Source organism: Neomonachus schauinslandi, chromosome 1, assembly GCF_002201575.2.
Source record: "Neomonachus schauinslandi chromosome 1, ASM220157v2, whole genome shotgun sequence".
Classification (NCBI taxonomy): Eukaryota; Metazoa; Chordata; class Mammalia; order Carnivora; family Phocidae; genus Neomonachus; species Neomonachus schauinslandi.
This window is the reverse complement of record NC_058403.1, coordinates 4,321,005-4,347,605: the sequence shown is the minus strand read 5'-3', so window position 1 is coordinate 4,347,605 and position 26,601 is coordinate 4,321,005. Positions and strand designations below refer to the sequence as shown.

The 26,601-nt window shown below is 51.5% G+C and overlaps 1 protein-coding gene across 1 annotated transcript; it reads left to right on the top strand.

The window, feature by feature from the left end:
- The first annotated feature begins 527 nt into the window (after nt 1-527).
- MX2 (MX dynamin like GTPase 2) lies at nt 528-23,799 on the top strand. The gene is made up of 13 exons (XM_021679170.2): nt 528-776; nt 1,306-1,498; nt 3,111-3,248; nt 5,234-5,388; nt 7,365-7,503; nt 12,017-12,215; nt 15,193-15,271; nt 17,323-17,445; nt 17,783-17,924; nt 18,983-19,141; nt 19,589-19,665; nt 21,144-21,398; nt 22,879-23,799. The coding sequence occupies exons 1-13, from the start codon at nt 528-530 to the stop codon at nt 23,107-23,109; spliced, it is 2,139 nt and encodes a 712-aa protein (XP_021534845.1). The 3' UTR covers nt 23,110-23,799.
- Nucleotides 23,800-26,601: the final 2,802 nt, after the last annotated feature.

Here is a 26,601-nt window from a genome sequence, read left to right as displayed (position 1 = left end):
CCCTAATTCTCTCTTCTTGCAAAATCTTAGAACAAGAATAAGGCCTGGTAAGACTCTGGGGACGAGAGCCAAAAAGCATGGCAAGGCCCAGACCCTACGACCCCCCCTGATTCACTTTCGAGCCTCCTTGCCGCCAAGGGGGAGGGGACACAGACCGATTGTGTCCTTTACTCTTTGACAAAAGGGAGCCCTTGATTTGCCGGGAGAGCAAACTCCTCAGCTTGGCTCTCTGCGAAGTAATGTATTGTGTGTTTATATCATGGAGGTTACCGTAACTTACATGATTTCCTTATTTAAGGAGATTCAGCAAGTCCACGGATTTGTTCTTGAGGTCTCCCCTGGGTCTGCATGCAGGGGTGCATGGTGTGGGGTTGGGCGAGGCGGGGCTGGCAAAGGTCCGGCCTGGGAGGAGACTGCCTGGGGACAGTGGGTCACTCTGCCATCCTGTGTCTTTACAGAGCTTGTCGGGCAGACGCGGTGCTGAGCAACGGGCAGCACTCCCACCAGCTCTGACTCAGTGACGGCTAATGTCTAAGGTCCACGCTTCTCGGCCATACCAGAGGCGCAAGATGTTTTGTCCCCAACAGCAACCAAAAAAAGAACTGAATTTCTTCCACCAGCAGCCCCCGCCACCCGGCGAGGCAGCAGGATACATGATGTGTCCCCCGAACGGTCAGGTCAGAGGGCAGGATCCAGCTTATCTCATCAAGGAGTTCCACTCGCTGGCACTGAACCCTCAGCAGCCAGAAGGAAGCAGGGGCCAACAGAAGGCAAAGGTAAGTCACGCAGAGGGACTTCAGGAAGGGTGCGTTCCAGCCGCCGGCCAGAGGTGAGTGCCCCAATCACAGCCATAAACCCACAAGTCTGGTCCAGTCCCACCAGGAAAGCCGGTGCCCCGCAGTCTCCCAGGCACCTGCAGCAAGCCCCAGGGACGTACCCGATCTGTGAGGCAGCAAGCCTGGAGCTTCTGTTCCCTCCCTCCCAGGGGAGATTTCCTGCAGCTGCTGTGGTCACTGCCACCATTGCTAACCCACCCCACTCCCCACCCCACCCCTGCTTGGCAGCCCAGGGCCTGGCTCCTGTCCTCCCTCTGGCCAGGAGCTCCCACCCCTGCGTGCTTTCTCCCTGCTCAGTGAGGCACCTCCCAGCCAGCTGGCCCCACATCAGCAGAAGCAAAGCCTCTGCAGGAAGAGAACACGGGCACCTCCCGGAGGCCCTCCTACCTCCTGTCTGCACCCCAACATCAGTGGAGGTACACATTCTGCCCCAAATTCCCAGTGATGATGGGAATCCTGCCTCTTCCAGGGCCCCGAGCACAGCCTGGCTAGCCAGTACGAGGAGAAGGTGCGCCCCTGCATCGACCTCATCGACTCCCTGCGGGCACTGGGCGTGGAGCAGGACCTAGCCCTGCCCGCCATCGCCGTCATCGGGGACCAGAGCTCGGGCAAGAGCTCCGTGCTGGAGGCTCTGTCGGGCGTCGCCCTCCCCAGAGGCAGCGGTAAGCACCCTGGCCAGCTTCGCTTCGCAGCCTGCTGGGCCACCCGCGGGCCACAGAGCATCCCTGGGGGGCCAGCAGCTTCAGAGACAGGCCCTGGAAGGCTTAGGTCTGCAGCGCAAGGCCTGGGCTGGCTGGCGGAGGCGGGGAGGGGGATCCCCTGCGGCCCCCGGGTTTCTGACCCCCTTTTACATCAGTGGCTCTCCCTGGGCCTGGGTCAGTCGAGGCGCAGGGACCTTGCGTGTTTTTCCAGTGGTCTCTGTAAAGAGTGTAGAAACATTTCTTTGACCACGTTGAATTTCTAAGTCTCAGGGGACATGTGAAAAATTTTCTCAACGTTTGGAAAAGCGATTAGCCAGGATCGTAGTGTGATAAGACACGCTGTTTTCCTTAAAAAAAAATACTAAGTGTGTATAGAGTCAAAAGGCTGTTGTACGTTTATGATTTAATAAAATAAAGGGGAAAAGGAAGGGAAGAAAGAAATGGTGCCCTCCAGGTGGGTTGGAGGAGGCTCCGTCAGGGTCCCTGGCCCTGAGCCCTCTCCTGCCAGTGCAGCCGTAGCCCAGACCCGACCGGAACCCAGGGGTCGGGGGCCACCGATGCCGTGTCATCTGGGCTGCCCCCGGGCACAGAGGAGGGTGTGGGGACCCCAGAGGGCTGTCCAGGTCCTGCACAGCCCCCATCAGCCGCTGCCGCACCAGGCACCCCAGCCTGTGCCCTCTCCTGGCCACTGGCAGCCTGGTCCTAGACGCCAGGGTGTCCTGTGAGGTCCCCGTCAGACCAGCCGGGCACGTGATGCACGAGGGAGGAAGGGTCTGGAGTGGTCGCTCCTCTGCTCTGCCCTGGGCTCCGCATTCTGGGGGGAAGTGCAGCATGGTGGAGGGTCCGGGTACCAGTGGCATGCCTGTGACTCCGGCGTGTCCCCACGCTGGAGGAGGAGATGATGCTGGCCCTTCTGGGGCCAGGAATATAGAGGACACATGCGGTGCTCGGGGCCTCGCCACAGGAACGCCCAGGCCCAAGAAGCAAGGGGCAGTTCCAGCCTTGAGTCCCGAGAATGCCCTTGAACCCCCTCCTTCGGATGCCCAGACTCTTGCCCTGGCTCTAGCTACCTTCTCCCCGCACCCTCCAACCCCAAGTGTGAGGGGCTTGGAGGGGGTGGGACAGGTCTCACCGCTCCACACGTCCATCTGTCCTCTGCCCTCTGCCCTCTGCGGCCGCCTGGACAAAGGCTCGTCCCACGGCCAAAGCCCGACTGAAACTCCAGCCCAGGCATCCTGGGGAGCCCTCAGATACACAGAGCCTCAACTCGGGCTTGTGTGGCTTCCAGAGCAGCACAGCAGGGACAGTGGCCCTGGTCGGCCTGGAGGCTCAGTGACCACAGAGCACAGGGCCCCCCGGGGCAGGGGGGCAGCTGCAATGCCTCTGTCCTAGGACCTGGGCACTTTCGTGCTGCCCGATCCAGGCCCCCATCGCTCCCCAGCCCTGGAGAGGGGCTGAAATCTCAGACGGGGACTCTGGGAATGCCGGGGCAGCTCCTTGGGGGGTGAGGGGAAAGGGCACCCGCGAGCCCTTCTTTTCAAGGGAACTTAGAATGTTTGGGACACTGTCTCAGGGATTGTGACCAGGTGCCCGCTGGTGCTGAAGCTGAAGAGGCAGCCACACGAGAGCGCGTGGAGGGGGAAGATCAGCTACCGCAAGACGGAGCTCCAGCTCCAGGACCCCTCCCAGGTGGAGAAGGAGGTCCTCAAAGGTAGGAGGCCCCGGGGGTCTGCAGGTGCGGCTCTGGGGGCCGCTCCCTGGCCATCCTGGCTCCTTCTCCTGGTCTTCGGGCCTCTTCCTCCCAGGCTCTTCCGTGTGCTGGGCCTCCTCCCTCGCACGCCATCCCCTCCTCTGGGAATTGCCCCCCGCAGAACGCCCCACCCCCGTCCGGGCCACGGCTCTGCAGATTATTAAAGCGGATTCAGAACGTGGGGGGCTCCATGTGACTGATAGCGAACATAGCCTCTCTCCGTGACTTCCGGGCTCAGCTCCCCAGGAACCCCATGTCTGCAGGCCTCAAATGGCTCGGCAGAGGGATCTCCTGCAGAACGGAGAAGTCCTGCTCCCAGTTCTTGTGCTCACCCCTGATGACCACCCCACCAGGCGGTCCTGGTGAAGGGTCCTCCAGCCCTGATGCTCCAGGACTTGCTTTCTGTTCCACGGTGGATCCGTGGCTAATTCCAAGAGGAGGAGGAGGAGGAAGGGAGGTGTTGAGGAGAGAGGCCACCCTGGGGGACAAGGCCAGGTGATGGGGGAGCATCGTCCTTATGTCTCCATGCTTCCCCTTGAGCCGGTGACCAGTGACCTCTGTGTCCTTGTCCTTGGCATGTGTGTCCCACGACGTTTTCCATCGATACTGCCCCCTCCCCCTCACCTAGACCATCTAAGCTTCCTTTCATTTCTGGATTTCCCTGGCCCTCATCTGGTCTGCAGCAGCGACTCTGCCTGGGGGCTTGTTGGCACTGCAGAGTCTCAGGGAGACACCCCAGACCTGCCCAGTCAGAATCTGGACTTGAACCAGGCTCCACAGTGGGTCCCCTGCACTCAGAGTGCAGGGCCAGCTACGTGACTCAGGCGCTCAGTGCAAAGTCAGATTGCAAGACCCCCCCCCCCGCCCCGTTCAGAATTACCAAGAATTACAAGACCATGAAAGCAGATTAGTAAGCCAGGAGAGGGGCCCCTCTGAACACGGGGACAGCTCAGGCCCCACGCACATGAAGCGGGTCCTTGCTCTGAGATGTATGCACGAGACATCTTAGTCGGTCCCTCTTCTGGTTGTGACGTGAACAGCCTGTGGGAAGACTGTTTTTTTCCAGCTCACCTACAGGGGTGCTCCCAGGAAGGGACGAGATCCCCTTGGCATGTCTGGTGGCCCCTGCCTACCCGAGGGCATCTGGACATCACTGTGGGTGACAGGCAAGCGAGGTGCACGCACAGCCGGGCAGCTGGGCAGATGGTGGAAGTGCGGGGTGGGAGGGGAGGGGAGGAGAGACTGTCTCAGCTCCGCCCACATGTCCTCCTCCTGGCCTTGAGATTTGCTCTGCGAAGCTCTCGTGGGGATCCCCGGGGCCCACATCTGCACGTCTGCCCTTCCTCCCCGCACCAGTCTTAGCTTGCGGATGTGATGGAGGCTCCCTGTCGATGGCACAGAGGGTCCGTCTTTACGGACACTTGGGTTTTCGTGACAGTTGTGCGCACCTTCCAATTTCCGACCCAGCCCGGCCGTCCACTGGCCACCCTCTAGGAGGACAGAGACCGTCCTGCCGCATCAGCAGAGCTCGAGGCCAGCTCAAAAAGAAAAAAGTCACACACCGTCACTTCCGCCATCTCTGTCTTCAGACAGAGGTCCCTACGCCCAGCCCCCCGCGCAAGGGCTCACCTTTTGGAGGGGAGAGTATGGAAGAATTTGTGGACGTATTTGAAGCCGCTACAACACTTACTGGGAAATAGTAAAAAGCATAAAGAAAGAGAACAGAACCCATACGTAATCCCACTGTGAGCATGTGGTATGCTTCCCGCCAGGCTTTCGGAGGCTCTATGTGTTCAACAGCCCCCCGAGGGGCCTCAGAGACCACTCCTTGGGCCTCTGTGAAGTGTTTCCTGAGCACCAGGGGCTCTCGGAGGCTCCTACGACTGCTTTTCCTCGGATGGGTCGTTAATCTGGACCCTGGGTTTCCCCTCTCTCGGCCTCCACAGCCCAGAACACCATAGCTGGGAACGGAGTTAGCATCAGCCATGAGCTCATTAGTCTGGAGATCACCTCCCCTGAGGTTCCGGATCTGACCCTCATTGACCTTCCCGGCATCACCAGGGTACCTGTGGGAAACCAGCCCCAGGACATTGGACTGCAGGTGAGCTTTTCTGGAACTTGGGAATGGGCCAAGCTGAAGATGGGGAGACTTCTAGGTCTCTGTGGGCAGCCCCAGGGGCTCTGGAGCGCCTCCCCTGCCCTCGTTCTGAGTGGTTGGGGAGGATACTGGGGGAGCAGTGCCCAGGGCACAGGGGGCAGAAGCTGTCACTCCCCGACGCTCTCCAGTGGCCCCACGTCCATCAGCACAAAAGCTGCCAGCGTCCAGTCTGCTCTGGCCCCACTAGCTCATTGGCCGCATCTCTCACTGTGCCCCGTTCCTCACCTGCGCCAGCCACACCGGAGTCCTCGATGGTCCTCAAGCACTCCAGCTTTGCACCTTCTCTTCCATCCCTCTGCCCAGATTTCCACATAGCACATTCCCCTACTTCCTGCAGAGCTCTCCCAAATGCCACCTTTTCCGGGATGCGCTCCCTGATGCCCAGTACCCTGCACCTGGTCCTTCCACTTCTATTCACCGTCCCTGTTGAGTGTCTGCGTTTCCTCCTGGGACAAAAACCCCCGAGGGACATCGCCTGTGTGTTCAGTGCTGAATCTCTAGATCCTGGAAAGGACCTACCACCTGGGGGTGCCCATAATGTTCGTTGCATGAACTGAAGGTGAAGAAGTGTGTTTCCCATAGTGGTTCCTACCCCAAGCCTGTTTTCCCCCCAGGGACGTGAGCAATGTCTGAGACATTTATGGTTGTCACAACTTGGGAAAGAGGGGCTGCTACCGGCATCCAGTGGGTGGAGACCAGAGATGCAGCTGGATTTTCTATAATGCACCAGCTGGCCCCCCCCCAGCAAAGAGCTGTCCATCCCAGATTGTCCCACAGTGCTGAGGTGGAGAAGCCTGGATGGTCTGTTCCCTTGCAGACATCGCAGAACAGGTGCTATGCAAGGGTGTAGCCGAGGGGATAAAGACCAACAAGAAGACACTTAAGGACAATTCACGTTTAACGTGAATTTATTCTATAACGTTATTCCATAACGTGAGTTTATTCCATAAACTCGCTTACAGAAATTGATTATAACTTTACTCAGTGAAATTTTCCCACGGCTAAGACCTAACTGGTCCTGTTTGTATTTGTCATTTTTATTTGACCCCAGCACTTAATTGTTTATAGGATGCTAGGCTGCGCTTACGTGATGCGAATTTCCTGTTTGTGTCTATGCAGTGTTATTTTCTGTGTGCAACTTAAAATAATTTTATGGGGCATCATGAGAGCAAAACTATGTGTGAATTGTACCAAAATATTAAAAAAGAAAATACGTCCCTAGGTGCCAGACTTTTCCATGTTGGTTTGTATTGTCCATGGGGAATAATATTTTTGAAATTTGAAATGTAAGGCTTATGCTGCCCACATCTCTCTTTGCCTACAGATTCTAAGAAATTTTATTGGATTTCTCTAATCTGAGTGAGCTAGGCCCCTCCCAAGAACAAACTCCAGAAAAAGACATTAATATTAGGAATGAACACATGTAGAGATATTATTGACATCAGATACTATTGTAGCAGGCACTGAGCACCTGCCACTTGGGGCCCCATGTGGGACTCGGCATGGGGATACTGAGCTGACACGTGAGAGGTCACAAAGGTACCCCTCGGCTTCTGAGGCAAATAGGACACATACACAAACACTGTAAGAGAAGGCAGACTCTCAGAAGCATCAGAGAGATTTGGAGAAGAAGGAGAGGTCTAGTCTGGCTACAGGAATCAGAGAGTCTGTGGGAAAGAAGACATACCAGCGGTGGGGTTTGAAGGGAAGTAGGAAATCAACAGAGAACCCAGAAAGGGCAGATGGGGCAGGCATGTCCAAGGAAAGGGGTTGACCAAGTCAACGCCCAGAAGTGCGAAAACTGGGTTATGCTCTTGGAAATTGGCTTTTCGCAATCACACCTGTCTAGCTGTGTTGTTGGTTGACCAGAGATGTGCTCTTCCTTTGCGTGATTTTTTTTTTTTTTTTTTTTGCATCAGATCAAGGCACTCATCAAGAAGTACATCGAGAAGCAACAGACGATCAACTTGGTGGTGGTCCCCTGCAACGTGGACATCGCCACCACAGAGGCGCTGAGCATGGCTCAGGAGGTGGACCCTAATGGAGACAGGACCATAGGTAAGAAGAGAGAACCAAGCTTGCAGAGGACAGGAAGGAAGGGGGAGACTTCTCATATATTTAGAAGGTTCCGGAGTGTAGCACTATTAAAGACAAGTTCTACTCCCCGCAGAAGCTCCATGGGCTCAGGGCGCCTTCACACACTGCAGATGGCAGTCTCCCCTCAGTCAGGGTGAGGGGTGTGGCCAGAATTTGGAGGTTCTTCGTCCTCCTTCCTCTTGGCCCTCATTTGCGTTCACAACCCCTTCTGGATCGGGGGCAAGAACTGCCTTGTCTGCTCTCCCACAATTATCTGGAAAGGAGAAAGTGACCGGCGCATCAGCCCTACCATTCCACAGGTAAAGGTCTTGGGACCTGCTGGTACATGGAAAGGGCCTTCATCAGGCCCCAGTGAACATTCTACTGGGCTGATGTTGGGGTGCGAGAGTCTGCAGCGTTGGTATTCAAGCAGAAGTCTTCGTGGGGAGCTGGATTCTCTTAAATTTCTTCTAAAAAAAAAAAAGTCACCCTGGGACTTGTTACAGGGAACTTGGTTTAAGGGTGCGCACAGTCTGGGTTTGGCTTTTCGCAATCACACCTGTCTAGCTGTGTTGTTGGTTGACCAGAGATGTGCTCTTCCTTTGCGTGATTGTTCTAGCCCTTACTGGCTACAAAGCCTTGGGTAATATATTTAACCACTCCTGGCCTCACTGTCTTCATCCACGAACTGTTACCACAGTCACACCTATGTGTTGGGTGGTTGGGAGGATTCCATGAAGAAATATCGTATAGGATGGTCCTTAGGGCTATGCATGTAGTATTTTCTCAGCAAATGAGAGCTGCTATTTTTTTATTAGTAATATCATCACTCAACATGACTTCGTCACCAATCATTCCACCTACCCAGAGAGTTGACCCTCCTGAAACTTTGCAGGTCCTGTCCCTGACGAAATGCATACTCAGCATACAATTGCCTTTCCCTTTTCTTCCAAAATAAACGCCTGGTTTCCCAGTAAGGATAGAAATGAATATTAGGGGCATAGACGTCAAGCATAATGTTTCACTCTGTGCTAGATCACCCTCGTGCCCCGTTAGCTGTCGACTTCTGCAAGCATCACCAACACACCGACCCAGAGAGAACACTCAGGCTTTGGGTCACTGCTCATTGTAGCTCTGTGCTCTTTGTCCTCTCTTGATCCCAAGTCAGGAAGGATGTCTCACTGGTGACCACAGTAGGTAACGTCATCTATCTCATAGGGTCAGCTATCTGGATATTGATATGTTTATAGAATGGGGGCGACCAGGAGTTAGTGGGTGAGTACAGAGCTTCAGTTCTGCAAGATGAAGTGAATCCTATTGGCGGGAGGGCACGGTTCACAACCGTGAGGATCCCGGATGCCGCTGAACCATCCACTTTAAAATGGCCCAAACGGTAACTTTTATGTGATGTAGATTTTACCACAATTTTTAAAGATACACGATTTTTAAAAACAGGATAACCGAAGATGGAGTGAAGGAGGAAACATCCTATTTTCATTAGCTGAATTATTCTCTTGCACACACAAGTTATGTGTATTTTGCCACATTTTTTAAAAAAGAGAACTGAACGCCTATCTATATAGTACTTCCAAAGGGTGAAAAGAGAACAAGGCTGATGACTAATAGAGTAGTGGTTTACATAATGCCAAGGTTCAGAAAGAACCAGGAGCTGGTACATTTGCAGGTTGTCCGCGAGGCCGGTCCCCGCCCCCCCACTGCTAGATGCGCACTGTCCACTCAGCCAGCAGGCTGTCCGCGAGGCTGGTCCCCCCACCCCCCCACTGCTAGATGCACACTGTCCACTCAGCCAGCCCCAGCGGGATTCCTGTCACCACCAAGGTACAGAGATGGCATTTGGTAAGGTCGCCAATGCCCTCCATGCTGACACACACCTTCACTTCTCTGTCCCCATCTTTCTCCACCTCAGACCCAGTCCGACGGCTGACCACTCCCTCCTTCTCGAAATCTCTCCTTCCTTTGCTGTAACACACAACCCGCTGGCCCCCGGGTCACCATCCGCGCTCCGTCTTCTCCTTCACTGGCCACTGGAGGTCACATTCTTAGTCTTGTCTGGTTGTTTCTTCCATTCTCTGACCCTAAATGTCGGAAACCCAAAACTTGGTTCTGAGATCTCCCCTCTATCAACATGTGCTCTTTAGGCAAGCTTACTTGTCCGTGGCTTTGAGTCTCTCTATGTGCTGGCAACTCCCAGATCTAAATTTATAACCCTTACCTCTCCCTAGGCTTGACATCTCCACTTGGATGTCTATTAAACGTCTCCGATGTAATGCGACCAAAACACAGCTCCTGATACCCCGCCCCACCTCAGTTCTCCTCCCTCCCACGGCTTCTCCACCTCACAGCACTGCACCTGCCTGCCCAGCTCTAGAGCCAAATCTGAGAGTCACTCGTGACTCCTCCTTCCCCTGCTTCCGTGTCTCATTCATCTGGAATCCCGGTGACTCTGTCTCCAAAACTATACCAAGTCTGTCCACTCCTCTCCATCTCCACGCTCACCACTAGACCAGGCCCCCATCATCTCTTGCCTGGATGACTCAAACGTCCTCCGACTGGGTCTCCAGGCACTCACCTTGCCCACTACAGCACACCCCCCACTGGCCTTTAAGTGGGTAAATAAAGTCAGGCCCCTCCTCTGCTTCTACCCTAACGTTCCCACCTCACAGACATAAACCCTGGACCCCTTTCCTGGACAAAAAAGCCTCCTGTGACCTGGCTGCCTATGCCTCTCTGATCGTGGTTCCCATCACTTCTGCCTTGCCCAAACTCTCCAGCGTTGCTGTCATCCCCAGGGCCTGGAATGCTCTTCCACCATCCTCACAGGGCTGGCTCCTTCCTCTCATTCAGATCTCAGCCAAACACTGCCCTCCCAGAGGCCTTCTTTGTCCACCCAACCCAACACGGCACCATCCGCCCCTGCCTGCACATGACTGGATTTTCATTCTCTGCTTAGCACTTCTCAGTATCAGATACTTTTTCTTTATTGCTTGTATATTACTAGACTAATTTATCTGGCTTTTACCCACTGGAAGGTAAGGGGATTGTCACGAAATCAGGGACTTGGCAATCTTGTTCACCGCCATTTTCTCAATACCTAAAGCAGTGGGCTTAATAAGCATTTTTAAATTCAATATGAATATATAATGTATTCAGGAAAGAGTTAATTTAAAAAGAAGAAACATCGTTGACAGTGCCCTTCTCCGTGGCCCAGAGTTGGGACACTGGATGATGCTCATGCCCTGAGGCTGTCGATGGAGGCGTGAGTATTTCCTACTTGAGTTCTTGGCTTCAAACTCAGGCACTGGGTGAGAAGGCCCTCTCTTCCCAGCGAGGGAGAGTTCACATTGCAAACCTCACTCCTTCTTATCTTCCTACTTTTCCTTGGACTACAGTTCAGTGATCTAGCCTTCCCTGGATGACTGCTGGCTCCACAGAGGGGCCTTCGTGGCTGTTGTCGTCCCTCCTGGTGGGGGGTCCTCTCCTTTGCCGGTGGAAGGTGCCGGCGTAGGTTCAGAGACCTGTTGGCTCCCTTAGTAACATGAAGGTCTATGCGCACACAAACCTTTTAGTGAGTATAAGGGTACACTCTTTTTTTTTTTTAATATTTTATTTATTTCACAGAGAGATAGCGGAGAGAGGGAACACAAGCAGGGGGAGTGGGAGAGGGAGAAGCAGGCTCCTCGCCGAGCAGGGAGCCTGATGGAGGACTCAATCCCGGGACTCCGGGATCATGACCTGAGCCGAAGGCAGACGCTTAACAACTGAGCCACCCAGGCGCCCCAAGGGTACACTCTTGATGACCACCTTTGGTAATAGGAAGGTAGAACAGAGAGAAATTCAACTGCTTAGATGCCAGGAAAGTTTCAGGAAATGATAAGCCAGATAGTCAGACTGAACCACAAACTGAAAACAAGGGCAAAGGGAGTAGAAGATGACATTAGGTTTCCACCCTAAATAGACAGAAAAATGCAGTGGCTATTTGGCACCCTAAGAACATGAGTGGAAATCGATACTCAGAATTCAAAGCGTTCCATCCAATCTAAGTGGGAGGCTGTGGGGGCAGCAGGGGGAGAGGGAGGTAGGGAGGACGCTATCCAAGGAGGCCTCCACCCACAGGAAGAAGGCAGAGTGAGTCTGTGACGGGAGATACTAGAGGGGGACGCAGTCCGCCTGTCCAGCAGGGAATGATCCATTTCAGGGAACACGGTGGAGCCTGTCTGTTCTGACGATGCAGACATGTCTGTTTAGTAAATTACACAAGGAAATGACTGAATTGAGTGAGTGGGAGAGCAAATAAAGACGCAGGTAAGAGGGGTGGCGATGGAATGCGTGAATGGGGTTTCAGGCCCTGCGCCACCAGAGTTCCAGAAGGCTTCCCGGGTCCTGGCTGAGGAAGGATCCCAGAGCCTAGCGGCATTCACGTGTATGTGAGGAGAAAACTGACCTTTTCCGCTGCCCTTGGCTACTCCTCTCCCAGGAATCCTGACCAAACCAGATCTCGTGGACAAGGGTACCGAACACATGGTCGTGAAAGTGGCTCAGAACCTCACGTACCGTCTGCAGAAGGGCTACATGATCGTGAGGTGCCGGGGACAGGAGGAGATCACCAACAAGCTGAGCCTGGCCGAGGCAACTGAGAAAGAAACGATGTTCTTCCAAGCACATCCGTATTTCAGGTGAGATTCTTTAGGGCCGCACTAGGACTACCCTCTGTGGAAGCCAGCCCTGCCTTCCAGAACTGGCCAAGATGGTGGCCAAGCGATAGAGATCAATGTAGACTATGTCTGTGTTCACCCCGGGTCTGGGGCGGGGCCCAAGAATTTGTGTTTCTATCACATTCCCGGTAGAGGTCAATGTTACCGGGGCAGGGACCACGCTGTGGGCACCACCATTCAAGGTCCTTGGGAAAGCAAAGTCTTGGATGAGAAAAGTGCATTGATGTGCTTTGTTGTCCTGCATCCGAGTGGAAATCCTTGAGGGCCCGTGTGCAGGGACTCACCTGTTGCATGAGAAACACTCAGAGCAGAGCTGGAATAATGGTCCTGTGGGATCCTTCCTGGATTCGTGTACATAACACACACTCTGCAAACACTCTGCAGCCTGGTGTGTGGTCCTGGGCTAGCTACTGAGCCTCGCTGTGCCTTTAAAATCAGTTGTTCATGGATTCAACGCATTAGTATTTGTAAAACCCTTAGAACTGTGCCTGCCACTTAGTAAGCACCATTTGAAATTTTTTTTTTTTAAAGATTTTATTTATTTATTTTGACAGAGAGAGAGAGACAGCGAGAGAGGGAACACAAGCAGGGGGGAATGGAAGAGGGAGAAGCAGGCTTCCCGCTGAGCAGGGAGCCCGATGTGGGGCTCGATCCCAGTACCCTGGGATCATGACCTGAGCCGAAGGCAGACGCTTAACGACTGAGCCACCCAGGCGCCCCTGAAATTTTTTTAAATATAGTTTTATTGGGGTAAGCACACTTAACATGAGATCAACCCTCTCAGCAAATGTTTAAGTGCACAATCCCATCTTGTTAACTACAGGCACAATGCTGACCAGCCACCTCTAGAACTTTTTCATCTTGTATAACTGAAACGTCGCCCCTGTTGGTTAGCAAGTCCCTGTTTCCCGTCCCCCAAACACCTGGCAACCACCACTCCCCTCTCTGGTTCTGTGAGTTTGGCCAGTGTAGGCAGATCATGTAAGTGGCATCAGACAGTATCTGCCCTTCTGGGACTGGCTTATTTCACTCCGCGTAATGTCGTCAAGGTAGGACCCTACTTACCTGTTTTTGCTTTGCTTGCCTGTGCTTTTTGTGTTCATGAAATCATTTCCGAGACCAATATCATGAATATTTTCCTGAATGTTTTCTTCGAGGAGTTTTTTTTCCCCAAGATTGACTTTATTTATTTATTTATTTATTTATTTGAGAGAGAGCACGAGACAGGGGAGAAGCAGAGGGAGAGGGATAAGCAGACTCCCCGCGGAGCATGGAGCTCGATCCCATGACCCTGAGATCATGACCTGAGCCAAAATCAAGAGTCAGAGCTCATCTAACTGAGCCACCCAGGTGCCCCTCTTCTGGGAGTTTTATAATCTCAGGTCTTACATTCAAGCCTTTTTATTTATTTATTTATTTATTTAGAGCATAAGCACAAGCAGGGGAGGGGCAGAGGGAGAGAGGAAGAGCAGAATCTTAAGCAGGCTCCATGCTCAGCACAGAGCTTGACGTGGAGCTCAGTCCCACAACCCTGAGATCAAGACTTGAGCTGAAATCGAGAGTCTGACGCTCAACCGACTGAGCCACGAGGGCGCCTCTTACATTCAAGCCTTTTTAATCAGACTTTTGTGTAATAGTGTAAGATATGGATCCAGTTGCATTATTTTGCACATGGTTGTCCAGTTTTCCCATCATCGTTCGGTGAAGAGACTATCCTTCCCCCATTGTATACTCTTGACCCGCCGTCAAAGACCAGTTAACTGCATGTGCCTGGGTTTATTTCTGGGCTCACTGTTCTGTTTCATTGGTCTGTATGTCTGTGTTTATGCAAGTACCATATTGTTTTAATTACGGTAGCTTTGTAATATATATTTGGAAATCAGGAAGTAGAGTGCCTCCAGGTTTTCTTCTTTATTAAGACTGATTTGGCTATTCGGAAATAATTATTTGTTACAAGAAATAAAATACTAGTTTGGGCAAGTCATTTATCCTCTATGAATTTAAGTTTGTTTTGTTTTCCTGTGGGTAAAAAGATGACTTACCTCATGAGTTTATTGAGATGATAAAAGAGAAAATAAATATAACCTTTCTAGCACCCTGCTTGCTTGGGTTTGGGCTCACCCCATAATTAGCAACTGTCTTTCTATGCACTACTTGGCTTTCTGATGGCCTGTGTCACCCTAGGGAGCTGACACTTAATAAAGCCCAGAATAGGAAAAATGATCATATAGGTTGTTGACCTTAGAAATAAAACAGTGAGGGCGCCTGGGTGGCTCAGTTGGTTGGGCGACTGCCTTCGGCTCAGGTCATGATCCTGGAGTCCCTGGATCGAGTCCCGCATCGGGCTCCCTGCTTGGCGGGGAGTCTGCTTCTCCCTCTGACCCTCCCCCCTCTCATGTACTCGCTCTCTCTCATTCTCTCTCTCTCAAATAAATAAATAAATAAATCTTTAAAAAAAAAAAAGAAAGAAAGAAAGAAAACAGTGAGTTCTTTTTCCAGCAAAAATGAATTTATTCGGGAATAACAGAGAATTGCAATCTGGGGTAAAGGAGTCATGGTAAAACCATAGGCAAGTCCAACAAATAAAGAAGAGGAGCACTATTTTATGGAGAAGAAGGAGAAGTTGGGTTGTTTTGAACTCAGTCCATTGAAGAAAGACAAGCGTTCAGGGTGCTGACAGGTTTTCTTTGGCTGAGTTGCAAGGGTGGTGGATTGCTTGTAGGAGAGACGGCGCACATCCTTTTTTCTGGGGCCCAAAGCCGATGATTCTCTCCTGTTGAGGAGGTTTCTGCTGGGTCCGGAATGGACACTTCTTAGACCACGGTATGGCGTGGGAGCTCCCCCTTCTGGCCTCCCGCCTCCATTTCAGCGAGGTTTTCCTGACACTATTGATAACCAGGGTCCTTCCTGAACGCCCATGTGTTCTGTCTTGTCTCAGAGCTCTCCTGCAGGAAGGAAAGGCTACGGTGCCCCGTCTGGCAGAAAGACTGACCAATGAGCTCATCTTGCACATCAATGTGAGTCAACGGGTTGGGTCGCGAGTTGTAAAAATCACAGCCTACCCAAGTCCCTCCATCCTGAGATGGCTGCGACACCCCCCGAGCTGCCCACACAAGCCAGAAGACAAGCTCATTCTGAAAACCAAACCGCTCATGGTCAGAGGTTCCCAGCAGAGCTTCCAAAACCTGGAAGCAACAGCCGTGTAATATTGAAGAAATTGCTCAATCCGTCAATTTGGGGGAAGCAACAAGGGAAGGAGGAACACGATAAGCCCCTTTAGAAGGGTAAAAGGAATGAACCCGCACTTAGCAAATGTATCCTTTTGCAAGAGGTTAACATTTTGTCGACCTTGAGAACGAAACAGTCAATTATTTTACCAGCAGACAAAAGCAATGAATTCTTCCGAGCCAGGAAACACATACTCCAGGAACATTCGGTTGGAAGGGGCCAGTGGTTCTCAAACTGCACACAAGAGTCACTTGGAAAGTTTATTTAAATTCAGATTCCTGGGCCCCAATTCAAGTTTCTGAGTCGGTAAATCTAGAGGGTAGGAGGCAATGAATTTGCACTTGTAACTTCCCAGGTGGTCCGGGAAACATACTTTGAGGAGCCCTGATTCCAGTGGAACCCCCTTCATTTGCACAAGAGGGCTTCAAAAGACATACCCCTGTCTAAAGGACACAGCCCCGTCTCATTGACAAAAACTTTGTTTTTGCGAAAAGACATTGCGTTTTGATAAGTATTTTTGATGATATATTTCTCAGCATTTAAATATTTTACATTAAAACTTTAATTTTACATTTGTGGTATTCTAAGTTAATTTTTTAAAATTCATAACAAGACCATTATGATAATGATCATTTGAAACATCAGGAAAAAATTGAATACATTTCTGACCATAGATTCAAAATGCCTCAAAACAAAACAAAACAAAACAAAACAAAACAAAAGGCCCTGTGAGGACCCTATTACTTTTAGTGTCATCCACCTTCGTCAGCATCTTACCTGGGCTTGGGATGCTAATCCACAAACTGCCTTTAACCCCCCACGCACTCCTCCTGTCTGGCTGCAGTGTTCCCACTCACTGAAGCAGACGCTGGGGCCACTGGCCCCTCAGGCCTTGTGTCCACCTGCTTGGGCTGGGGAGGCAGGGAGCAGGACGTGCACTGGGACTCCACCACTTACTCGGTTGGTGACAGGATCAGGCAGTTTGCCTCTCTGAGCCTTAGGTTCCTCTCTTGTAAATCCAAGAGGCAGTAAAGCCATGTGCTTTGTCCTGTAGTGTGGGGCTCAACTGAGATGTGGGGGGTGCAGAATGGCGTTTAGCCCAAAGACAGCCCTCTGTGGTGCCTCTCGATGTCCTTCCTTCTCCTCCCCTTCCTTAGCATCAGCATCGCTGATTGGTTAGGACTATACCCAGCCTGACACCGATATCCAAGATAGACCCTCTACCCTAGCACTGTTTATCAGTTTATGACACCCAAATGATCACCAACAGAACATTTTACTAAAGGAAGCTTATGTTACATTCAAGTGTACTTGTTCTCTAAAAATTTTTTTAAAGATTTTATTATTTTAGAGAGAGAGAGAGTATGCGGCAGGGAGGGGCACAGGGAGAGGGAGAGAGAGAATCCCAAGCAGATTCCCCGCTGAGCGCAGAGGCTGGCCTGGGGCTCGATCCCACAGCCCTGAGATCACGACCTGAGCAAAAACCAAGAGTTGGATGCTTAATCGACTGAGCCCCCCAGGTGCCCTTACCTGTTCTCTAAATACAGAGCACCAAGCCAAACCAAAACCTGGCCACCTCTTGATTCTTCCCCACCCCAATGACATTAACAAAACAGCAAATTTCTACACTAGATCTTTCAGGCCGTGGCGCACACCCATTGCACGCAAAGCCATCCTTGGGCTCTTTAACAGGTGTCCGTGTTAACAAGCTTCACACAATAATAGAGATTCCGGGTCCCCTTGAAAGCTTTCACATGGGATTCCGCCCATGTATCTAAGAAACCTGTCAGCCAATTTCATCAAGCTGCGGAGTTTCATTGTTTGCTATTATTTTGTTCAGAAATCACTCCCGTTGTTAGAAAAGCAAATAAGGGAGAGCCACCAGAGGGCGACAGAGGAACTGCACCAGTGTGGAGACAACATCCCCAGCAATGAAGCCGATAGAATGTTCTTTCTGATCGAGGTGAGGGTGACCGGGACTCCTTGTGACACTCAGGCACAGAAACTGATTTCTGTGTCACCAGATCCCTGTAGATGGCCACATCCTCCCTGGTGGCCCAGTACCTCTTGACATGGCCCCCATGCGTCCCTGCCCGTGGCATGCCGGGAGCCCTGTTTTGCAGGGAGCTGCCCGCCATTTGTCTCGCCTGGGAGATGGAGTGGTTGGGTGGCTGACCAGATTTCTGGCAGCGCTTCCCCCCCCCCCCCCCCCCGCCCAATGCCACATGCTGCAGCCCCAGGCAGGTCCCAGCTCTTTAATGTGATTACAGCGCAGATTGATGACTTTATCTCATTTTCAGAAAATTAAGGTGTTTAATCAGGACATTGAAAAGTTAATAGAGGGAGAAGAAGTCGTAAAGAAGAAAGATACCCGCTTATTTAACAAAATCAGGGAGCATTTTGAAAGCTGGGTACTTGTACTCACAGCCAATACCCAAAAAGGTAAGTCCTGGGACAAGGCTCCCCCTAAACACCTTGGGGTCATATTTACCAAGACCAGAGGCTGCTTCTGGCTCAGAAGAAGTGTGCAAACAGCCAAACATGCCCACACAAGACACCATGGGGCCCCTTAGCAATGGATCACTGCTTCTCAGCCATCAATGTGGAGCCTTGCCCTCACCAAATTCTACAATGCTACCACCTCCAGCTTTCTTCTTGCTCCTTTTGTTTGGAGACTAGACAATTCTACTTACCTCATTTGCCTTTTTCTCTTCGCCCCTAATGCAAGACCGCAGAGGGGGTGGTTTGATAAGAATCTCCTTGCTTTGCCTGAGGAAGTTCCAATTTCCCTTCTGCCAGAGTCCAGATGCCTGCAGGGGGTGGGTGGGTGGGTGGGTGTGTGTGTGTGTGTGTGTGTGTGTGTGTTATCTTTGTTTTGGCACTTGATAAAAACAGCACTGTTCACGTCCATGATAGGATTCCTCCAACTGTAGTCTGGATGTGTTCTTGGGAGATCTGTAAGTGCTGTAATAATATTTAAGTTTCTGTTTTCGTGGAACTAATCCGGTACTTTCTACCAGTTACAAACACTAAGCTCATCTCTCAGGGTGAGGACTCTCAACTGAAACACGTTTCCATAGGATAACAATTTTGTTTCTTTTTTTTTTTTTTAAAGATTTTATTTATTTATTTGAGAGAGAGAATGAGATAGAGAGCATGAGAGGGGGGAGGAGGGTCAGAGGGAGAAGCAGACTCCCCGCCGAGCGGGGAGCCCGATGTGGGACTCGATCCTGGGACTCCAGGATCATGACCTGAGCCGAAGGCAGTCGCTTAACCAACTGAGCCACCCAGGAGCCCCAACAATTTTGTTTCTTAAAAGTCAGTTTTCCTTAAACTGGCATTATCAGACCATAATTTTTTTTTCATTATGAAAAAGCTCCATTTAGAAATATTGCCTTGGGGTACCGTGGGTGAGCAAGGCTGCAATAAAAAAAGTTTCTATTCGTAAAATGTTTGTGGAATCATTAGACTTCACCATGGTGGTCTGTCTTATACTGCAGTTAAAAATATTATTCACGAAGAAGTCTCAATATATGAAAAGCAGTATCGCGGTAAAGAGCTTCTTGGGTTTGTCAGCTACAAGACCTTCGAGACCATCGTGCACCAGTACATGGAACAGCTGGTAGACCCCGCGCTCACCATTCTCCACCAGGCTGTTGGTGAGGAGCTCTCCCAGTGCCTTGCACATGGTCAGCCCAGCCCGGTACCTTCCACCTTCTGCAGGGCTCGGTGCCTTAGAGGGAAGGATCGGGGTGCAATTATCAAACCAAGCAGGAAGATCTTCTTTGACCATTTTGGGGGGAAGACAAGAGTGCACAGGAGCGTGGTCTGGCTATTCCTCCCCTCCACCCAACCATGCCGGGGTATAGCCAGGTCCTGGCTCCCCTCCATGAAAGGACAGCAAGTGGACAGGACCCGGGCAGGGTGGGGGTGGCTTTTGTGTCTCTGTGGGACAATGTACTGTCCCCTCCTTCTCTCTTAGTCTGTAGATTTGGGGAGCGCGACATTGGAATGGGGTCCACGTAACGTGGTTTCACTTCCCTGTGTCTCTAACCTGTTTTATTCCTGCTTGCGACTTACGGATGCTTTGTTCTCTCTTTGGTCAGAAGTTGTCCAGCAAACGTTCGCCGGTGCAGCCAAGAGGCATTTTAGTGAATTCTCCAACCTCAATCAAACAGCCCAGGTAAGCACCCACAGTCTCTGTGCCAGTCATCTGTACTGCAGGCTCTTTTCTCTGGGTCTAACCTTTGAGAGAAGTGGCATGTTTACTGTCGTTTAGAAATCCGGGGCCAAGGTTATAACTGCGGGCTGGCTGGGCTGGTGGCAGCCAGTCTGCCCTCCCCCCCGGGAGGGACGAACAAAGCTCTCAGCCCAGTTACCCTGTCTGTAGGAGCTTCCGCCGCACGGCGGGCTGGAGGCTCCATGGTGATGCTCTGAACATACCTGGTGACTGCCTGGTTCTTTGAATCTCTTTCTACCACAAAGGACAGAATTGTCCACTAGTCCTACTCCAAAATCTTCCCAAGTGGGACTTAAAAATATTGTCGCAGCTCTGTTGGTTTCCACTGAAACAGCTCTGATTTCCCTCTCAGTGATGGGAACCAGGGGTGTTCCTGGTCCCCCCCGCCCCATCCCCAGGCTCAAGATAAAAACCCTCCTCTGCCCAAGCCTGGGCCAGTGGGTCTGAATCTCATTCCACTACTCAGGTGAGCAGGAAAGAGAATTTCTGCCATTTTCCCGTAACAGCCGAATATCTCCTTTTACCTCTTTGGCCAGTTGGCGAAAACTCAATCTGACTTCTAACCTCTCCATCTCTCCCAAGGGCTTCGTCTGAGGCCTCGGGTGCCTCACCAGGGGATGGGGGACAGGCCGGGTCCTGGACCACCGTTTCTCCAGCAGCCTGTCCTTCCCAGGCCCTGCTTGTTGGCCCCCTGCCCCCCCCCATGCTCCTGACCCCAAGAAGGGGCTCTTCTCCACCACGTCATCCCTTCCCTTCCCAGAATGCCCCTAACTGCGGGGGTAACGCAGGAGTCGCAGGATTTCTGGGAAACAGAGATGTCAAGCCGTTACCCCACTGTGTTCATTGGTGCAGATTCATTCTCGAATGCGTGGATTCAAGCTGATTAGAGAGACCACGGTGATGGACGTAGAAGTATAGAGTAGACCACGACCGAGGGGGCAGGCAGACGGTGATGTGGGAGCGAAGGGAGGTCGGGGCAGAGAGAGGACCTGCAGCAGAGGAGTGGGCAGGACCCTGCAGGGGTAGAGACACAGGATGGAGGAGGATAGCAGCATGGGGTGCAGCGGTCCTCCTCAGAGTCGCCATGTAAAATCAAGGCCTTCTTGGGCGCCTGGGTGGCTCAGTCGGTTGGGCGACTGCCTTCGGCTCAGGTCATGATCCCGGAGTCCCGGGATCGAGTCCCGCATCGGGCTCCCTGCTCGGCAGGGAGTCTGCTTCTCCCTCTGACCCTCCCCTTTCTCATGCTCTCTATCTCATTCTCTCTCTCAAATAAATAAATAAAATCTAAAAAAAAAAAAAAATCAAGGCCTTCTTGGACCTGAAATTACGTCTAATACCATCCCAACGTAATAGGACTTCCTACGATGTTTAAAACAACAAGGGGGAGGCAAGAAGTCATGTGCTTTCTCTTATCCACCCAGAACAAGATTGAAGACATAAAAACGAGACAAGCAGAAACAGCAGAAAATCTGATCCGACTTCAGTTCAAAATGGAGCAGCTGGTTTATTGTCAAGACGAGATTTACAGCGTGGTTCTGAACCAAGTCCGGAAAGAGATCTTTAACCCAGTGGGAAAGCCCTTGCAGAATCCTGAGTTGAAACTGTCATTCTCAAAAGATCTGTCTTCGGTGTCGTCCATCACTGAGATTGGGGTGCACCTGAATGCCTATTTCTGGGTGAGCACATAGATCGGTGGCGGGGGTATTGGCCCCGCAGGCCCCAGGCATTCTGACTGAAGCTGCTTCACAGGGGAAGGCGGGAGGGGCTGCTACTCGATTTGAAGCCCCTTCTGCAGTGAGAAATGCTCACATATTGTCTCATTTATAGTTATAACCCTGTTGTTACAACATATATTTGTAACCCTGTCTAGGAACTTTTAATTAATTGGGGAATTTGGGAATCAGGTTTTTAATGTGACAAAGCATGCATTCCAACTGCAAAGTTCTTTATATTTTATGCTATGCGTGAATTACAAAATTGCTATCATCAGAATACAGCAAAATACAACAAGCACTAACTTTACTAGTTAGCATTTAGTTTTCCGTGATGTTCAGAAGGCATTCGGGACTCAAACGGCCTCAAACTCACCGGCTCCACAAAATAGGAATGAAAATTCCTTTCCCTAGATTCTGTGACCCAATCACCTCCAGAGTTTCCAAACCTCCGTCCATGGACAGAAGTGTGGGGTGCAGGGTGCCTGGGTGGCTCAGTTGGTTAAGCGACTGCCTTCGGCTCAGGTCATGATCCTGGAGTCCCGGGATCGAGTCCCGTGTCGGGCTCCCTGCTCGGCAGGGAGCCTGCTTCTCCCTCTGACCCTCCCCCCTCTCATGTGCTCTCTCTCATTCTCGCTCTCTCAAATAAATAAATAAATCTTTAAAAAAAAAAAAAAAGAAATGTGGGGTGCATAGAAAGGAAAGTAATTTTAACCTGCAAAGAAGCCCAACTCCTGAAGCCTTTTCTTTTTTTTTTTTTAAAGATTATTTATTTTAGAGAGAGAGAGAGAGCGAGCTAGAGCAGGGGGAGGAGCAGAAGTAGAGGGGGAGAGAGAGAGAAGCAGGCTCCCCACTGAGCATGGAGCTCGATGCAGGGCTCGATCTCACGACCCTGAGATCATGACCTGAGCTGAAATCAAGAGCCAGACACTTAGCCCACTGAGCCCCCCAGGTGCCCATCCTGAAACCTTTTCTGAATCAGAATAGAAAGTAGTTACCCAGATGTGAGGTCCAGCTGCCAGGCAAACTTGTTCTTACCTATGCAGACAGGGCATGAGGGGGCCAGTGAAGCAGGTCCCAATCTGCTCCCAGAAGGGGCCAGGGGATCGCAGGGCCCAGAGGACTCTCTGGGGAGGTGGAGTGGGGGTGGGGGTGGAGGAGGAGAGGGGCGGAGCTCCCAGGAAGGCTGGGATGTCCAGAAGTGTGCTATGGGTTTGCTAGCCTGCCAGGTGGGTTCTTAGTACCCGAGGGGATACCTGCCTGTCGTCGAACTCAGGCAGCCCGGATAGAACTTTCCCATGGCTCAGTGCTGACCACTGCAGTGTGGTGGACGGGACCACCAGGACCTATCGAGGCAATTACCCATGGATCCAAGAATCCCAAGGCTTTGCTGCAACCACAGGCCAAGACCCCTCCAGCTGACCTTTCTTATCCCCTCTTCCAGGAAGCCAGCAAACGTCTCGCCAACCAGATCCCATTCATAATTCAGTATTTCATACTCCAAGAGTATGGCAGTTGCTTACAGAAAGCCATGATGCAGATCCTACAGGAGAGAGAGCACTATTCCTGGCTGCTTCAAGAACAGAGCGAGACCTCTGCCAGGAGGAGAGTCCTTAAGGAGAAGATTTACCGGCTGGCTCAGGCACGGCGTGCTCTCTATAATTTCTGCAATTAAAGGGGCTGGGTCCACGGAGGGGCAACGATGCTTTTGGGTTTTCTTTTCTGTGCATGCACTGTAAGGGGATGCGAGAAGTGGCTTCGCATTTGGAACCAGGCTTTTCTGTTGCCGCCTGTGTCTACCTTTGCTGTCCTGCATTTGCGCTCAGCACCAGTTTGTATCTGAAGTCCACATGCACCCGGGGCTGTCACCTCTGCCAGGAGGCCTTCTCTGATCTCCCCAAAGAGGTGGCTCTCCAGTCCTTGAGCCTCACAGACCCCAGTTACAGCGTTCTCAAATACTGCTCTCTTTCTTTGTTAGATTGTAAGAGACCCCAGAGGGGGGAGGTCAGGATCATATTCTTTTGTATTCCCGGAATCTTGAATGACACCTGCTACACACGAGCCCCTTAATGAATTATATCTCACTGAACACATGAATGATGAAGACCACCTGGTGCTGTGGCTTAAATCCAGACTTCGGTGGTTTGAGATGGTGTCCCTTGGCCGGTCACTCTCAGAGCAATTCAGCCATGCCACCTGCTTCCCCGTGTTGACTGTAGCCGTGTTTCCAGCCCCCCAGGGGAAACTGGCGGGGGCGATACCGATTTTAATGTGCACTGTTTCCCTGGCTGCAACGAGCTCCCATTGCTACGTTAAGTCCTGAAGAGAAGTTTAATAAGGAAAAACATTTTTTAAAGATTTTATTTATTTACCTGACAGAGAGAGAGCACAAGCAGGGGGAGCAGGAGAGGGAGAAGCAGGCTTCCTGCGGAGCAGGGAGTCCGACACGGGGCTCGGTCCCAGGACCCTGGGATCATGACCTGAGCCGAAGGCAGACGTTTAACTGACTGAGCCACCCAGGCGCCCCAGGAAAAGCATTTTTTTTTTTAATGTAGAGGTTCATACAGTGGCCATCTCTAGATTGGAGGATTACGGCTAATTTTATTTTCTTCGTCAGGCTAAGCAATACCTAATTCAGAGGAATTTTAGGAGGGTTAAGTGAAACCATTTCTACAAAACACCTGTCCCGAAGCCGGTGTTCAAAAATGCCAACAATTCTTCGCTCTCCATCAAACGCCTCTTTCTTCCTTACTCTCTAGGTCCGTAGAGCAGCCCCCCTTCTAAAGCCCTCCCAGCCAGTTCTCACACCCCGTTCTTTGATCTCTGTGAGGCAGGTGTTATGTGGGGTTAGATGAGCCCGACCTCATGGTTTTGCACGGGCATGCCCAGTTTTCCCAGCACCATTTGTTGAAGAGATCATCCTTCCCCCATTGGTCTTGGCACCCCCATCCAAAATCATTTGGCCATATATGCAAGCATTTATTTCTGGGCTCTCTGTTCTAGTCCATTGGTCTGTGCCTGTCTTTAGGCCAGTACCACACTGTTTTGATAATGGTAGCTTTGTAGTAAGTTTTGAAATGAAGAAGTGTGAGTCCTTAGCTTCCTTCTTCTTTTTCAGGATTGTTTTGCCAATTTCGGGGTAGCTTGAGATTCCATGTGAATCTTACAGTGGGTTTTTCTCTCTCTACAAAAAATGTCATTGGGATTTTGACAGGGATTTCACTGACTCTGGAGGTCACTTGGGGTGGTATTTGCATCTTAACAATATTCAGTCTTGCAATTCATGAACACTGGATGTCTTCCCGTGTATTTATGTCTTCTTTAATATCTTTGAGCAATGTTTTATAATTTTCAGTATGTCTTTCATTTCCTTGATTAAGTTAATCCCTAAGTAGTTTATTCTTTTTGATGCTGTTGTAAGTGGAACTGTTTTTCTTCATTTCTTTTTCAGATCGTTCATTGTTAGGGACCAGAAATGCAACATTTTGGGGTGGGTTTTTTTGTTGAATATTTGTGGTTTTCCACATATAAAGTCATACAATTTGTGAACAGAGGTAATTGTACTTATTCCTTTCCAATTTGGATGCCTTTTGTTTCGTTACCTTGCTGGATTGCTCTTCTGATAGTATCTTGAATAGAAGTAGCAAAGGCTGGGAACCTTGTAAAGTGTCCCAGATTTTGAAGAACCTTTGCAATATTGAAGCTAATGGTTATGAAAAGAGCGTATGAAAGAGAAAATATTGGTCTTAGTTTTGGTGTCCTTTACTTTTCTTTTTTCTTTTGTAATTTGGACTTTCCCCCTCATTTTATGAGTTGGGTCACATACACAAATAGCAGCAGTGCTGAGAAGACCCACTGTCCCTGTTCCCTTTGTTGTCTTCTTTTTTTTTTTTTTTAATTAATTTATTTGACAGAGAGACAGAGAGCACAAGTAGGCAGAGTGGCAGGCAGAGGGAAAGGGAGAAGCAGGCTCTCTGCTGAGCAGGGAGCCTGATGCGGGGCTCGAGCCCAGGACCCTGGGATCATGACCTGAGCCGAAGGCAGACACTTAACCGACTGAGCCACCCAGGGGCCCCCTTTGTTGTCTTCTTAACCTTTAAATTATAGATGCTGTTGTGAAAATAAAGTCTGAGAAAAATAAAGTCTGATATTTAATATTTGTTCCATTAATGGCATATTCAAAGCTTCCCCATTTCACACGTAAGTGCAAGCGCGCGTGTGGGCGCGCGCACACACACACACACACACAACAGAGCGTCGGCCAAAGCTTCTCATTTGCCACCTCAGGACCGACCCCAAGCCCAGGTGCCTGCACCCAGGGAATGCGCTCAGGCCTGGCGTCCCCGAGTCCTGGGGCTGCCGCAGCAAAGTACCACGAACTGGATGGCTTCACACAGAGGTCTGTTCTCTCACACTCTGGAGGCTCGAGGTCTGAAGTCCACTGGAGCGGAGGGACAAGGTGTCCAGGCCGCTCCCCCAGTTGCGGGTGGTTGCAGCCGTCCTGGGCGGTCCGGGCCTGGCCCCTGCGCCGGCCGGTCTCTGCCCCGTCTGCATCGGCCTTCTCCGTGTCTCTCAGGCCCATGTCCCTCGCCTTTCTCTTCTGGACACCAGTCGTCAGGTGGAGTCAGGACGACCTCATCTCGGGATCCATAACTTAATGACATCTGCAGAGATGCTACTAACAAATCAGGACACGGTCCCAGGCTCCAGGGCTTAGCGCGGCACCTGGCTTCTGGGGACCACAGCGGGGCGTACAGCACCCGGCTTCCCAGCAGGGCGCAGCACGGGGCTGAGAGCGGGCCGCGCACCCATCAGAATAAGCCCACGGCTGCAACCGCACCCCCACATCTCCCCAGCTGAACGCAGCCCGAGGGTGCTCCCCGCTCACATCACCGACGTCCACGGCCGACTGGCGGGGTGCTGAGCCACACGGTCCCTGGGCCCCCCCATCGCCGGGGCCTTCGAGCCCCAACCAGACCCTCTGCGTCTGACCGGCAGGTGAGGAAAGAGAGGGTGTAGGGGGTTTGCAGGGAGGTTTCGGGGAGCCCGGCGATCGCGGGCAGGTCTCAGGCCTCGGGCCACGCCTAACTGCAAGGCAGGCTGGGAAATGTGGTCCAGCCGGCGGACAGAGGGAAGGGGAGGCAGGATTTGGATGTTGCCACACCTG